This window comes from Apteryx mantelli, chromosome 1 (assembly GCF_036417845.1).
Source record: "Apteryx mantelli isolate bAptMan1 chromosome 1, bAptMan1.hap1, whole genome shotgun sequence".
Lineage (NCBI taxonomy): Eukaryota > Metazoa > Chordata > Aves > Apterygiformes > Apterygidae > Apteryx > Apteryx mantelli.
In genome coordinates this window covers 158,662,915-158,679,306 of record NC_089978.1, presented here as the reverse complement: position 1 = coordinate 158,679,306, position 16,392 = coordinate 158,662,915, and the positions used below count along the sequence as shown (strand labels likewise).

At 41.2% G+C, this 16,392-nt stretch overlaps 1 protein-coding gene across 1 annotated transcript; it reads right to left on the bottom strand.

Annotated features, from left to right (window-relative positions):
- Positions 1-11,005: 11,005 nt before the first annotated feature.
- On the bottom strand, positions 11,006-14,973 carry TMEM213 (transmembrane protein 213). The gene is made up of 3 exons (XM_013947406.2): positions 14,868-14,973; positions 12,462-12,527; positions 11,006-11,219 (listed from the first exon to the last, which is right to left on the bottom strand). The coding sequence occupies exons 1-3, from the start codon at positions 14,947-14,949 to the stop codon at positions 11,050-11,052; spliced, it is 318 nt and encodes a 105-aa protein (XP_013802860.1). The 5' UTR covers positions 14,950-14,973; the 3' UTR covers positions 11,006-11,049.
- Positions 14,974-16,392: the final 1,419 nt, after the last annotated feature.

Sequence of the window (16,392 nt, the reverse complement as noted above, 5' to 3'; positions counted from 1 at the left end):
AAGCAGATTTGAAAAATGAGAGGTTTTGCAGAATGAAGAGTGTATCAGACAATGTTCATTGGGTCTTTTTGAAAATGCTGAAGACTGTTCTTAAGCATTCTTGTAAAAACTCTCTCCTTCACAGCCCAGATCCTTCTCCAGCTTAATTCTGCAGTGAAGTCAGTGTCCTGTGCTTATAACAGCAGCCTCTAATTATGGAAATTATCATGGAGTAATTAGCACGTTACTGTGACTTCATTTCAAGAAAATGTGGGATTCTAGAATGCTATTTCATTATCTGTGTGCTGGTTCCAGCTACTTAAGTTTAATAAGGAATATGGAATAAGAGCTTTGAAATTTATAGATGCTGATGCCATTTGTCATTTCTTTTTGTTAGTGATGGCAATGCTATTATCATATTCAGTCTTTTTATGTTTGGAAGAATATCCTTTCTATTTCTTTCCAGTCGCAAATATTACTAAGAACATGTAAAGGACAAATAGTTTTAGGTAAATAAAAGAGGCCTTTTTTGATTTAAAAAAAAAAATCCCTCTTCAAACCCTAGCTAGTTCACAGATAAGGATGGTAATGTGTAAGAAGTTGCAAAGCTGTGTTTGGAAGTTCTGTTCTCGATCTGGTTAGAGATCTGATTGCTGTTCACAAAAAGTGGCATGGCAAACTCTGTATATTCACACAGATAACACATAAGGCACTAAATGTTTCAGTTCCAAGGATGGTCTTAACAAGGGGGAACCACACTTTACTTTCTGCAGCTATGGGAAAGCTGTGTTTTTCATGTGCTACAAAGGACTCTGTGGTATGTGCCAAAATACTGTATGTCTTTCTGCTTGTGAATTCAGGGAGAAAATCTATATACTTCTGCATGCCCCTGTGCATGAGCTCTTTTGCTAATTAATTTTTATTGCCCTATTAAAAGAAAAAAAAAAAACCTTTTTTTTCTAAATTTTAAAGTATCCTGAATTCAAAGCATCTGTTGATGAATCTACCAGTTACCAAAACTGATCCGATGAGAAGTTGCTACAGGCACAGAAAACTGTGTTACAAGCACTTATGTTTATTTCCCTGACTAAATCATCTGATTCATGGAATCTTCAAGCTCTTATGTTTCTTCACAGTCTCCCTTGACATTTGTGTTTGGTCTGTGTTGGTTTGGCATACAGAAGAAACTGGCAAGATAAGAGCTAAGTAATTGGGGTTTGTTGGTTTGCTTTTCCTTTCCTTTCCTAGGGGCCAAAATGTTGACCTCTAGCCTACTTCTTGGTCATCTCTGGAACTAAGTGAAATTTTGCAATTCTTTCTCTACATTCAATTTGAAAAGTGGGTCACACTTCATTACTATGAAATATTCTCTGCTCCCATGTAACACACATGGTCCTGTCAGTGACTGTGGGCATGTGTTTCAGGAAAGAGAACTTTGATTTTAGAGGGATTCAGTTGCATAGATACTGGACTCAGGAGACTAAATTTGTGCACTTTTCAGCAGCAAGAGGAAATTCACTGACCTTTTGTAATGTACTGTACTTACCAGGGTTTGGGACCTGCTTGGTTGGAGAGTAGCCACATCTCACAAGGTGTATATATTAGCCCTGCACCCAAAGGAGGACCTTCGGAAAGGGTACACCAACATCATATGTCTTTATGCACATACATAAATTAATAGATTGATTACCTAAAAGTGCATGCCCTTACTAACTGTTGAAATCAGTGCCTTTGAAATTAGACCGCTGACACCAGGGTTACACAATTATCTTAGAAAGAGACTGTTTATTCAGATCTTAACTTCCTCAAGTACCAAAACAGCTGGGGCTCTGTTGTATGTTAATTCATGGCTTGAAAGCACATTAGATGGATTGCACAAAGAAGCCAGTGTATATTCAAGCCCAGCTGAAGTCATCAGTCGTGTGATGTGGATGGCACTAGGCAGCTGAACTAATTTTTAACTATCTTACCATCACCCATCTTCATCTTTTCCAGCTTAACAAGACCCTCTCATTTTTCAACTCCAGGAAAAAATGGGCATTTTCCACTCCATGCCTTATCTAGCAATTTTTCTCCATTAACAGGTGCCAGTCTTTGAAAAAAGCGTATCTTGGCTATGAGCTTTGAAGTGGCAGAATGAAGACCACTTGTGACTTTGAGGTGGGAACATGTTGTGAGCCATATTTTTGCACCAGCAAAGAAATAAACATCTTCAAAAAAAAAATTCCAAAAAATGGCACCTGTAGGTGTTTTCTGAATATGGACACAAACCTGAGAGCTGGTTAAAAGAAAAACAGTGACATCTGATTGTCAGAAGACAAAGGGCAGCAACCAGGTCTCCAGGATTACCTATAACAGTGCACTAAAAAGAAACGTATAAAATCTTGGGGAACTCCCCCTGCGCCCTCCAAGCTGATTGCATAACATAACCTCTCTTTTGCACAGTCCTTCACCACTAACAGTGCTGGTCTGTACAAGTGAGGAACATCTCTCATTAGTAGGACTCCCAAAAGCAGTTCCCCAAGGTTGTAGAGCTCCTCCAGAACTGTTTAGAGGTATCTAGAGAAAAATAGCAAATTTAAAGTGCTTAAACATGGAGATATGAATTCAGTTCCCTTAGGTGGTGGGGCATCTTTTCTCTCTGTTACATTTTTATTAAAAATGAAAAAAAAAAAAAGCCTGGGGACATATGCTACTGTCATCACTGTGCTGCTGTTCATATATTCCAATATTTGTAGGTTCTAAATGCTGAGGAAGGGGAAATTAGGAAAGAAAATGCTCGACAATGCTGACGAAGACTATAGTTTTCCCATGTTTTGGCATGAGTTTGACTGCTTGAAGAGTCTGTTATCTCTACGGAGAGTGTCATATGAAATGAAGCTTATGTCAGAAGTAGTAAGGTAAAAATGCTGTTCCAGCTGATATGCTCCTTGTGTGTACTCAGATCTCCTGTCTTTAAATGCTGAAAAAGTGCACCCTGAGAGTAAGAAGCTTGAGAAGCAAAAATCATATGGAGTTGCATTGCCTTTTTTTAAAGAGACTCTCCCAGAGTAGAACTGGAGTCCTGTGAATCCTGTTGAAGACTGACAGATAAAAAAGTTACATTAGTGCTATAAAAATACGCATTTCTCTGCCCTTCATAGTTTGTAGATCTAGAATATTTTTTCTTGCTTTTGTGTTTTTTTGATACATTTTTCACATTGAAAATGTTTTTTGTTTGTTTTTTTTTTCTTTTGTAATGGCCACTCCTGTCTAGTTTTGAGTAGTTCTTACTCCATAACTTGAGGTTTATGTTTAGGCTGTTACATCTTATTGCCTTAATCAGAATAAAATGTTGGCACATTTGAACAAATATTCTGAAGATTCTTTGAAATGGATGCTCATCCTCCACGGACCTTTGACATGGTGGCTTTCAGTTTCACTTACAGTAGTCCTGTTATTATCATATGTAAAGTAGGCAAAGTGAAATGGGAATTAAGAGAGCAGAAGAAAGATTGAAGGATGAAAATTACATCATTTTGTATTTCCAGTTATGTTCTAGTATATACAGTTCCTATGGAGTGCTGTGTCATGATCCTGTAAACACTTCTCTTTTCTTCCTAAGGCTTCTCAGAGTTGGTTTTCTCATCCGGGCTGTTTATTTGACTGCTTTAGTGCTGTGTATGATTTAAAAGCAGTAGCTGGAGATTGCTTTGTGTTTCAGGGAAAACCTCTTCATATTCAAGAAAAAAATAAATGCAGTGTTATATTCAGCAATGCCCTACCCTCTTTTGGTCCTGAAACGCAGAACCAAATGAAATGTGACAAAAGAAACAGGAATTTAAAAAATTGCAATAATAATAAATCAGGAAGCTTTTATCCTTGGATTTGAGGAAATAAGAGACAAAACTGTGAATTAGCCACTGTCAGTAGTACTTCAACACAGTTGCCAAATACAAAATTGATGAAATTCTATGAAATACAGGTGATTCAGGCATACATAAACAAACCCATGAACTAATTATAGGATTTATTAATCCATGCAGTCCTGGATAAAATTGTCTCAGGTAAGTAGCCTTACATTTTGCATGTAACACTTCTTATCAAGCATTTCCATGGATGAGTTTAGTCCTCGTGACAGTTTCTTTCCCTGGGCTTGATGGATGGTTTTAACAGGAGCACTCCAGATATTTGAGATTAAAAGTGAGGAATTTCCCATTCAGAGGATTTCTAGATGCACTGTCAAGTATTTACATTATTGCTACATTCTGCTATACTCTGCTGCGATGTGGACGAAATTTGCTAGGGGGCTGGAAGTCACATGCTTGCTTTTGCAGAGAGTATGGTAGAACTGCAAAAATTCAAGAAAAGTTGTTTGTCGCTTCCAGCAGACCACATCACTGACACAGCATTGCCTCACAGTAATCACATTTCTGCCTGGGAGCAAAGAATACTGTTTCCTGTAGCATTGTACTTAAGAAGCTCTTAACACTAGTGCCAATGAGCATTGTTTAGTCCTCTTTATTTAAGGATGAACTAACAACTCTTAGCTAACATTGTCACACAACATCTGTACAAGAGCATTTAGTATAGATCAGCTGAAGCATGGTAACTTCTTCATATATCAGAGCCCAAAGGGTTGCCACACTAGAACTGAATGTTTTTGAAGTGGTCTGATTTAAATGCATGGTATGTAGAAATACCGTGAAGGGAACACAGCCTTGCAAAGAGATTGCTTTGTGGATATCTCCCTTCTCTTTAGTCGTTCAGACAAAGCAACCAGAGCTGTGGAGGCCTGAAGAAGTACTGTTCATCCTGCTCCAGAAAGTCACATTTAAAAAAGAATTTGGCTGAATGTTTAATAATGTGATCTGGAAACTCCAGACTAGGAAAGGTTGCTGTCCCTGTGACTCACCAATCAGTTTGTTCAGAGCACTTGTTTTATCTTTATGATTAGATAAACCAAAGAAACTGGAAAAGCCACAGATAAAGTATATTATTAAAAAGTCATCAGAGAAGAGGCAGAGTTTATAGAACTATGAGCAGCTGGGGAGTGATTTGATTTAAAATGCCATTTCTGTCTGTAGAGGGAAGAGAAGAAAAGGAGAGGACAGAACTTCTGGATTGTTGCAACCAATACTGGGTACAGCTATGGGCAGGGAATGAAGGGAAGAAATGTAGCATACTGTTTAAATAGAGAATACTAAAGGTAAAGCTGAAATGGGTAGATGGGTTAGAAGATATGGCTACCAAAGAGCATAGAGGCAGCAGAAAGTTTAATGGGGATCCAGGGATTAGGATTAGGGAAACATCTTCTATGTTTGTCTTAGAAATAAAATCACTCACATGGAATAGCTGCTATGTGCCTCACTATGTTTAAGGTGGTGCTCAAACTTTTAGTAGTGAACATAAAGTTTATTGAAAATAAGATCAGTGGAGGGAGAGGAGCAGGGGGAACAGGAGTGATTGTAATGGGAAAAGTTGAAGCAAAAAGCCATTGAAAAGTATTATTGCCTAAAACTATCAATAATCCTCAAAGGATTCATTTCAAAATGCCTAGGGGAAGAGCTGCTGCAAGAGAGGTGTTACTCTGTTTCTGAAGGGTGCTGTACTTCACCTGTTGGCTCAGGATGGGATGGAAGGATTGATGTGTGTGCTGTGCTTTTATCTTCACTTTTATCTTTTATCTGACGCTGCAAGACAGAACTGGACTAGAGGGGCCTTTGATGCCGTTTTGTTGCAACAGCGTGCGAGAGATCTGTATGGCCTGTGGCATCTTCATCCAAGTTAGGTTATAAACTGCCCCAGGCTGTTTTGGTTCTCTGAAGCGGAAAACCAAGTTGTGCATGGGAACTTTGGAGACACACAAATGGGGGGTTTTGGGACGGACACAATTTGAGGGGTGTTTGTTTAGTTAACACTCTCTCCAAAATACCAATGTCCTGCAGGTTCATGTAGAGAAGACATGACTTTTTTACTGACAGTGGCAGAGGGAGAAAATGAAGGTTTCACAATTAGCTTAGCTCCTTAGCTTTTAGAGCTAAAGGCACCATAACGAGCAGTGTGAGAGGTTTGGAACAGAGCTTTATTTTAGTGATCACAGAGGCTGGAGGGGCATCTCTTACTTTCCCCTGTGAATGCAGAGGCTTTGTTTTTTGGAAGAAGCAGCCAGTTGGGGGGGGGGGGGGAGAGTAGGGTATCAGCAGCTTATAGCAGTCCTTTAGATGATTATTCTTGATGGGTGAGCTGCAAAATGGTTAACTGATGTGTCTATAAATTTCATACCCATGAAGTACACAGGAAAAGTTTGCATGTCTATTAGAGCTGTATTTTTTCCAAGCTTTTTGGAGACATGGGAGATGATATTGCAGTTTACCCTGTGTTTGTTTCCAGAAAGCTATTACAAAATAGGAGTTGGAAGTTCTTTGAAAAGTGTATGTTTGATTCTGGCATGGAAATCTGCAATGAGCTTTGAATTCTACAGCAGATCCTAATACCACTGATACCACAAAATAAGATCCTGAGCATAATGATCAGAGAGGATGGTTGCTTCCCAGGAATGCCTATATTTCATTCCTTTGCTGTAATCAATTACAGTAATTTCCTGAAATCCTAATATTTGTAATGGCTTTAACAAACCTTCTAAGAAGTCCCAGTACAGAGCACCTTTTTTTTATGAAGTTAACCTCTATCTTTTCTCTGCAAGTCTCATGTGAGTAGGAAGCTCTGATGCTTGCCAGTTTTCATCCCCCTGGTGATTTTGTAAAGTGTAATCATTGTAAAGTGCATTTGCTTAATATGTAGCTCATTCACTAAAACCCCAAGGATAGAGGCAGTGAGTAATGTGAGTCATTACCACAGCAATGGTATCTAAAAAGATGAAGAGTCATACATTAAGTACCAATCAATTTAGTTGTAAATTAAGAATTTAAAAAATCCCTATTTAGATGTGGTTGGTATTATTTCAGGGCAAATTAAAGTAGTTACCCTGGAATCTGGTGCTGCTCCTAATGTTCATCTGTTCTGGCATCAGTTACGTGTTCCCTGCAGCTTTATTTGTCTATCGAGATACTTGTAGACTATCAGCTTTCCTGGTTGCCTTCTCTGTTTCCCTTTCCAGACACTACATACTTTCTTGCCTGAAATTCAGAAATTTGTCCAGAAAATATGAAGACATGTTCTAGCTTAATCAGCAATGTTAAGATTCAAACTGTTGTCTTTCAGTCGCATTTATTTTTATTCAGCCATCCAGGTTTTAAGCATTTTTGCCTTTATTTATAATAAATCCTATTAACTAGACTAGATTTCTTTTCCATCTTCTTGCTAGTAAGGTATTTTTTGGTGCAAGTGTGTATAGTACATTAGCCAGTCAAATTTTAAATGACTGGAGTGTTAAGGTTTCCATCTTCATTTTGAGAGGGTATTTTGCAGCTTAATAGGTGGTATGATCCATCATCTGCATATTTACGTGCATTCTTTGAGAGCCTAAACTGGCTGAATGCTACAGCAGGACACAACAATGTGTGGCAGCCTGAGGGGACAGCAGATTTAATACAGGTGAAATGATGTATGCACGCTGATAAATCAGGAGTTATGTTTTGCTTCCAGGCTTTTCTGTGGAAGTGAAATTAGCTGGCTTCGTAAATTACAATGGAAATTTTTTTTTTTTTTTTTTTTTTTTTCTAAATGGGCTGAATGTATTTTTGTTAGCATAGCTCCCCTGAAGTCAACAGAACTGGGCAGCATTACACTAGTTGGGGATCTTCTATTAGGTGTATTTTAATGACTGTCATTGATATTAGGAACATGAGAAAATACACACATTAATACACCAATAATAGTCTGTGGCTTTTGATCATGGACTTCATTTATAAGATATTGTTCTATAGAGTCCTCTTTATTTGTGCATGAAAACCAGACCACAGCCTTCTGAAGTGACTTGATTTGTCTTAAAATAGGGATATAAAATGCAGACTGTACTACTGTGTGTTCCCCGTCTAATAATATTCCAGGAAACGTAACAGCAGACCACAAATAATCTTTAGATTACATTTGGGTATGCTGATTTTTATTGTACAGGGGGTACGAATAATCCAGTTCTGCATATTAATGTTTGTCTGTCTTTATACTAATTTCTCATGTCTTTTGGACACAACTTTTTAATTCAGCACTTTCTGTAACTGTTGACAGGCCCCTGAAATACTGAAGAGGCCAGTTAGCTGTTTCTTTTCCTTTTGCACCATGCATTGTTTTGCACTGTACTTGTGATTGCTCACCATGCCTAGAACCAGTATAACACATAGCACGTACCTCAGACACTCTGTGTTTTTAAAATAAGATTTTATTGTTTTGTACTGTATTGCATAGGAACAGGTAAGATGTTTACGTTGGTAGCCTATGACCTTCTGGGATACTACCACTTCATTTGAAGATCCCAGAACACACTGAAAGTAGTAGTATGTTTGGGAAATCATTACAGGGCTACTTTTTATCAGTGACCTCATCTACTTTGTTGTAGGTCAAATAACTTGAAAGAAAAATGCTACAGATCAAACTTGGCAATGTCAAGTATCAAAGGGGTTGGTACAGTAAGCAAACAAAACTGTTATACCAGATTAGAAGTTTACAGATCAGTGGTCTAGAAAAAGTATGCATTTCACAGCAGCAATGATCTATAAGATATTCCTTTTCTATACCTGACTGTGCTAAGGCTTGGTAGTCACCCTTAAATAGAGGTATACAAAACCACGGGGGTGTTACACTATATCAAAAGCCATGATTCTTACACCCACACCCAGTTTGGTTGAGCTGAGAATACCTGAAGTAAGCTGTGAGAAGTAAAACTTGAGGATTAAACTACTACATTCCCTGAAGGTAGGTGCACACAAGCAGACTATTTTGGAAAGAACGATAAGCAAACTGTGCTTTTAAAGGCAGGTTTTAGGAAGCCAAAAGAAGTTGCCCAGTTATTATGGGGTAAGTTTGCAGGTGTTGTGCTGGGCTATAGGACAGCTAGAGCTTGGGTCATGTGTTTACAACTCTTTAGTTTCGAATAGATTTAGTTTCCATGACTGCATTCTTGCGCTCATGGCCTTAGCCAAGGAAATGAGAAAACTGTAAAACATATCCCCTCAAAAATCAAAACTGATACCATATCCAGCAGTCACTTCTGGTTCCCAACCAGGAGAACAATTTTTATAAAACTGGAGAACTTCACATTACTTTCAGACCAATGCACATTTTCCACTATTAAAAATAATAAATCAGGAAAAAAAAGTTGTATGTAGCTATAAGATTTGTTGTCCATCAGTAATTGCAGCAGTCAATTGTCAACTCACTATTCTGTCAATCAACACCAACAATAAAATGTAGAATCCTTTGTTCTTGTAAGTTTGTACATGAGCAAGTTTATATATTTTTTGTGGAAAGTAGTAGTTGGCTGGTCCAACACTGAGATTTGTCTTGTGAATGTTACTTTTGTTTTATCATTCTAAGTTGAAATGTTGAGATTTTTTTCTTAATTGAGCAATGTTTTGTGATTGTTTGCTAGTAGCATTATTGTGCATGTAAAAGCAAAACAAAAAAATCACACAATGAAAATGCCACAAAAGAGTTAAGCCCTTCCCTTTCAAAACTTTCTTTCCTAATGCTAGCATCTCAGCTCAGCATTTTCCCTCCATAAGAGTTTCTGTGTGAGGTGATATTAATGATTGGGAAGGGTGTCATTCTCCGTGTCCAGCTTTACCCATTACTACAGTTAGAATTGTTCCTGCTCTAGGTGATAATGGGTGACCATCCATCAATTTGAGATGGCACAAAATTGTCCTTTCGGCCCTGATCAAAGTGCCTGGTTGTGCCAGGATTAATTTGAAGGGTTTCGATTGATTTGTATGTCTCCTAAATGGGAGAGTTATACATTAATAAACAGAGATGAGCCTTTAATAATATTTAATAAATACAAATCTCTAATAGATCTTTCTTTGGCTTAAGAATGACTTTTTATGGTTCATTTCAGTTGGTCTCTAGCAGGTTTGCTTATCCAATGTATGTCTAGATGGGTTTAATACTGATTCATTGTTTTAATAATGGATAGAAGTCAAACTAGCGCAACTTCCCTGTATCAGACAATTTCATTGCAGTGGGATAAACCCCTCTCCATGAATATTTCTCATTTGAAATGTTTCTAACAATTTGGATATGGTAATTCCTTGGAAATATAAGTTTTATCAATATAAATTAGGATTAAACTTGTCAGTTTGAATCTTTCCATCAATGCAAAGAACAGTGTTTATCAGCATCTTACATAAATAGGAGCAGCTTTGTGCATGAATTGGATACACTGGTTTAAACCAGCTCGCTGCAGTTCAGCAGGTGCAAGCTGAATAAATACAACCAATGTTAAATTCCTACAAAAGAGTCCACTTACAAATTACACTAGAATAACTAGATCTAATTTAAAACCAGCCCAAACAAGGCTCCTTCTTAAGCCTCCATAGCAGAGTTTTCACTGGTATCAGTAAACAGGCTTTAAAACACAGTTTAATGAGTGAAAACAACTCAGTATAATCAATGAGTTAGATCAGTTTACTCATGTAACCAGGCTCATAGCTTAGGCTCAGGTTTGCATGCTTAGTAATGGATATCGTAACATAGATCCTGCAGAAATTAGGTCTATTTGCCCACTTTCTAATTCAATGCCAAAGGTCATGTGCTGGGTTGCCTTAAGGCAGTCTAATGTAGACTGGTAACTGGTGATTCAATGTCCAGTTGCTGCTGGCACACTCACAGCAAGCACACTCAATTACACACTGAATGAGGGCTGTATTACACCATCTTATTACAAGGACTCAGGGAAAAGAAGGTTTTCTCTACACAGTGGCATGTACTGTAGTGGCTTGCAGGGACTGAAGTCTGCTCCACAGACACTGGCAGTTCTGACCTGCTGGGGAGGAGGAAGCCTCGCTTAGATCTGGTCTTTCTTAGTTAAAGGTATGTGACTGTTCTTTTTTGGTCCTTAGCGATTGAAATGCTTTGTTGGTCTGTCTGCACCTTGCTGCTCTGGGGTGCTGCTGCATGCTGGCTTGCCCTGCTTCAGGCTACCAAATACTTGGGTTCGTCAGGCTGGAGTTTCATAAGCTTGTCCACACAGAGCAGGATGAGAGTAAGAAACCAGAGGCTCCAGCCAACGGCAGCTGCAATCCATCCATAATCATCCATACCCGTCGGGCAACATACAGCAGCTTGCGTGCAGAAGTTCGCTCCTGGTGGCAAAGAAAGGGAAGTGAGCTGATGCAATGCTAGATACATAACAGGCTTTTCTTTGCTGGAAGGCAGATGAGAAAGTGACTTCCCTGTCTGCTCTGTGGCCTGTCACTCTGCCTTTGCATCTTTCCCCTAAGCCTGATTCTTACTTTGGGAGATAGCAAATTCAGCTTCATCTGTGTGTCTTCAAGATTGGTCATGTCTGGCATCCCTGGCTGGCCAAACACCTGAGCTGGTCTGCTCATCACTGCCCACCATTACTGAAATCTTTTAAAACACCTAGTTGGCATCTGCTCAGGCAATTTTAGGAATGGAATGTGATGAAAGTGGCTACTTACAATTAAAAATAAATGTAGGGTAGAGAAAGAGTGTTTCATGTGAGAGAATAAGAGGATCTTGAAAAGAAACAGCTTCAGCAGGATTTCTAATATTTTAGGCACCCAATACCACTGTTGCCAATGGCAGCAGTGGCTGTTCCGTGCTAGGCTGTGAACTGTGCCTTCCTCGTGTTTTGCAGTAGTTACCCATACCACAAGTGGGGTTCCCTGCTTTCCATGGTTAAAACCAAAACAAATTTTAACTATGACTTTTTTTTTCTTGCATCGTTTGCATCTTTTTTGTTGTTCAAGTTTCTAAAGTCAGTTAAGGAATTAGGTCATTAGTTGTGCCTGTTGCCCAGGCACTGTAAAGAGCAATTCGTTCCACAGCAGAAGATAAATGTCTTGCATGTGCCTAGGGAAGGGAGAGGGGATACCTGTCTCCTCTATCTATGTCATGCTTTGAGGTGGCATACTTCCCTTGGTACACACATTCTGGGAAGTGCTGGCCCTTGTGGGTGTTTGGCGCTTGAGATGGGGGATGACTCTGGGAGGGCTGGTGGGATCTCAGATTACTTAAGGTTGGCTGTTTGAGGAAGGCCTAGTGGGTGGAGGAGAGCGGTGCTCCTGGGAGTCGCCATTGTGCATATGGATGTCTGGCCTGGCAGGGAACACTAGGATATGCAAACTGACTGAGCTATGAATTAGTCTATTCAAAACTATAAATCCATCTGTATGTACCTTGGATATACTGGGCATATCAATAGAGGAGTTTTAAAAATGCATTCTAGTGTTTCACCCACAACAGAAACTTTCAGTTAAGTGCATGATAATGGGTAAATCTTTTCCAGAGCAGCCTCTCAATGAGCTGTGTAGTCTCGTTACCTGGCTTTATCATGGTTGTAATGACTTCAGAAGACTTACTAAGGCACTGTGGTTCATATTCGGTCGTAGGCTTAGAGCTTGTTGAAACATTGGAGCCTTCTTCAGCTCGGGAAAAAGCACAAGAGAAAAGGCAAAATGTATTAGAAAGGCAAAACCAGGTATTGACATGGAAAGCTAAAAGCTGTGGGCCTTGCAGGGATCAGTATGGCAGCCTGGTGGAAAACAGCTTGGAGAAAAAAAGTTCCCACTCCCAAATGTTGTGGCATCAAGGCAAGCTTCCCTCACCCCACTGCTGTCAACAGGGGCTTAAAGAGAACTGCGCTGGCATCAGCCATAACAAGTGGTTAAATCATTGTGCCTTTGCTTGAGTATAACCCTGGTGCGAGCCATTCGCTTAGAGCCCACATTAGCCACCCTCCTTTCCAAGGGAGCTCCCAGTCTACATGGGCAGAATGAGCAAGGACTGAAATGAAAGAAAGCATCCAGTGGCACAGGGAGATCCATGATCAGTGAGCTGTAAATCCACCTCTTTTTGTCCTTAGAAAAATCCCCATGACTTCCAAGGTGAAAAGGAAGCTGGCAGAGCTGAGAACTGAGCCTATCAGTGCTGCATCTCAGCAAATTCACCGCAGTACCTTTGTGAAGCCTAACCTCACAGGTAGGAGGTTAAACCAGCCTAATTCTTGGCCTTGTTGAAGTTCAGGCTAAGCTGTATCTGACACTGTTCTGGTTTGGTTCCATGAACCTGATCACGTTGGAAAACACAGCCTATAAAAATAGGTAAGCTTATGGGAGAGGGAATTCAACAAAGCTGGGGGTCTTCAACAGAGGAGACCGTTCGAATTCCTAGCCAGAATTGGAGCATGCTTGCACTCCTGCACGGCACTGCAGCTGGGCTCCAGCCATCTAAATTGGTATGTAGTGTCACAGGCCAAAGCCTCCTAATGACTGCCACTCCCACCAGCTTCAACGTGCACCTCAGAGCTGCAGGATCATGTGCAAGGACAGCTGAGGGATCACTGGGCGGGAAAAGTGCAGGCTGCTAAGGTCCCAGGGAGTATGCAGAGGGCATTAACAACACCTTGCCCTCTGCTGCAGAAGGAATGGAGATGAATAGCTAGTCCTGTGCCACTAAGAGCACCTGTTTGAGTTCAACCAGGTAGAAGATCCATATGCTGAAACTGTCCCCTGCAGGGACATCAGAATAACACAGCCTGGAGAGACTACAGAAGTCAGGGCTCCTGCTGAATGCAAACAGAGAGACTCTGACTGTTCTTGTTCCAGAGACCAAGCAGAGGCTATGAGAGAAAGCCATTTTCAAACAAACCATCACTCTCAGCTGCGACCTGGGAGTGTAATAGAGACAGAAATTCAGTTCCAGCTTGATTTCACTGAAGTCTTCAAAACAAATCATCCAGGTTTAGTTTCAGCTCAGGATAACAAAACAGTACAGGACCTTTGAACAACCTTTTGATTTGAGTAATAGTAAATAATCTGATGTTGTCTGGCGAGAGATGTCCCCCTTGGGGTTACCTGCTGTTGTTCAGATTTCCATTTTGAGCTGATTGTGTGTCAGCAAGATGTGATCTTTTCTTACTGTTGCTGTCACGCTGGGAGTGGGTTCCCATGCAGCCTGCTTTAGGGAAGGTTATGAATACTTCTCATTCCTCTTTCTATCTCAGCTAGGATTTGCTGTTTGACCTTGCCCAAGTCCATTCAGTGTGAGCTTATATTTCTTTTCTGGGTTAATAAATACCTCACAGGAGCACTGGGAAGAATCATTAAAAACCATGCAAAATTGTGCCTGACCTGTGGAGGAAAGTGCTGTGGAACAGAGTCTTAGTTCATGTTTATAGATTTTGCAGCCCAAAGGACAGACTGTCAAAGCAAACCCATCTTGAAAAGTCTGGCAGTTCTCAACTGGTGCTGATATACAAGTGCAGGCATTGTCCTGATTGGAAAAGAACAGCTCACGGGTCTCGTTTACATTTTGTTTTTAGGCAGCCTCTCTAATTAAGAAGGTAGTAAAGCCAGGTTTTCTGCAAAAAGTGCCTAAGAGGAGCTAAACCAGATTACACGGAACCTCTTGGGTGGTATTTCAAAATGGTCCCTGCCTCAGCTAGCATGTGGAAGCCAAGAAACTGGTCTGTGACTGTGATCTCCTGTCTCCTTGTAATTCAGTAGAGCAAATTGCAGCTCAATCACATCTATAGTTGATCTGTAAATCCCTGGCAAAACCAAGTCTCTTCAGAAAGATGGTGTGATTGATCACACTAAGTAATTCTCACTAACATCAGTCAATTCCAGCTCTTTATACTTCTTAGATGAGACAAGGGAGCCTACCTTGTTTTTAAAGAACAAATTACTGTCAACAAGCAATATATTTAGGTAGAAAGAAGAGCGGGGGAAAAGACAGGGTACAGGGGTATAAGAGAAGAGAAATACCTGCTGAAGAAGAATACGGGAGAGCAGTGGTGAACAAGAGCACGGCAAAGGCTGCCCAGGGCTCGCTGATGAAACGCTTCATGCCAGGGGTCCAGGTCCCACCTGAGAGGCTGTGTGGATCAGTTCGTTGTTGTGGCAGCTCTGGTTCAGTGGATCCTCAATAAACTTGGAAGCTGGGTGTTCAGGGTGGAGGGTGGAGCAAGAAGCTTCCTGCTGCCAGGACACCTTGAACTTTCCTATCACAACAGGGTGATGAAAGAGCAGGGCTTTGACCACAACAGCCTGGCCACATGGCAGGCTCCAGCAGGAGGTGGATACCAACACTGAGGCAGGTGGAGGTCCCCTGAAGGGCAACCCTGAAGATTTCTGCCCAGGATCTACTGCAGCCTGAGAGAGGAAAAGCCTCCTGGAGCCAGTGTTTCCTGGCAGGGCCCTGGGTGGCTGCTCTCTGCTGCATTTCTGTTTGATCTGATGTAGATGGTCTGAAAGAGCTGGGTAAGAAGCAGAGGATGGGGGTAGAGAATTTGTCTCTCAGTTTTGCTCTGATTTTGCATGATTGCTGGCTTTGCCCCCCACCCCACCCCCACCCCTGGCTGCCCAGCAGGGATGCCGTGCGCTTTTTTGGAAGGGCAGTCAGGCGACAAAGAAGCAGTCTTTGATTAGGCTGGTATAGCAGCTGCTGAGTTAACACAGGATATGGGTACTCGTCCACCAAGAAATGGGCTGAAACCCGTTGATTCATGTAGGCCACTGGCAGGTTGATTCATGTAGGCCACAGCAGCAATGACTGCTTTTCCTTAATGATCTGTGTTCAGTTATGGATTGGGATCAATTAAAGCTACAGGCCTTTCCATGTAGGAGAAGCTGTCACTGTTGTTATTATGCCAGCACGGTTATCTCAGTGCTGCTCCCTCACCTATGTGCAATGCGGTGACAGCAGCATGTGTTTTTCTCGTGCTGCAGTTACGCCACCTCTGCCATGGCACAGGCAAAGCCAATAGCTGCTGCTTTCTGCCAGCATGGTGCTCTCTGCAAACCAGGAGGGTTGCTGGCAAAGTGGTATGAGCCACTAGGTAGGAAGTTTTCCACAGTGCTAGCTGGAAAAGCTACACTATTGAAATGCTTGTGAAGTTGGCCTGGGCTGAGAGGTGCTGCGGAGTGGTGCAGTTCCCTAAGCTGTTGGCTCTGCTTGTCTCTACCTTTTACCTACTGTGATGTACTTGTTAAAGAAAACTTTAGAAGGGAAAGCAGGCAGGAAACTCTTGGGAGAGCTGGTTTCAGCAAGGAGCAGATTGCTGGTCCACTCAGCTGTGATCACACGTGACTTCAGGTGCTCACGTGAAAATGAAGCTGTCTGGGGCTCGTTCAGGCAGTGCAGATGCTCCTGTGAGAGTGCCATGCATGGGGGGGAAGTGGGAAGGCTTCTGGGGCAGCACACTCAAATACAGTGGGCACTATCTTAATATCTTCTCTTTCACCCCCTCTTCCCCCTCCCCCCCCACTGGTGAAATCCGTAGGGAGCGGC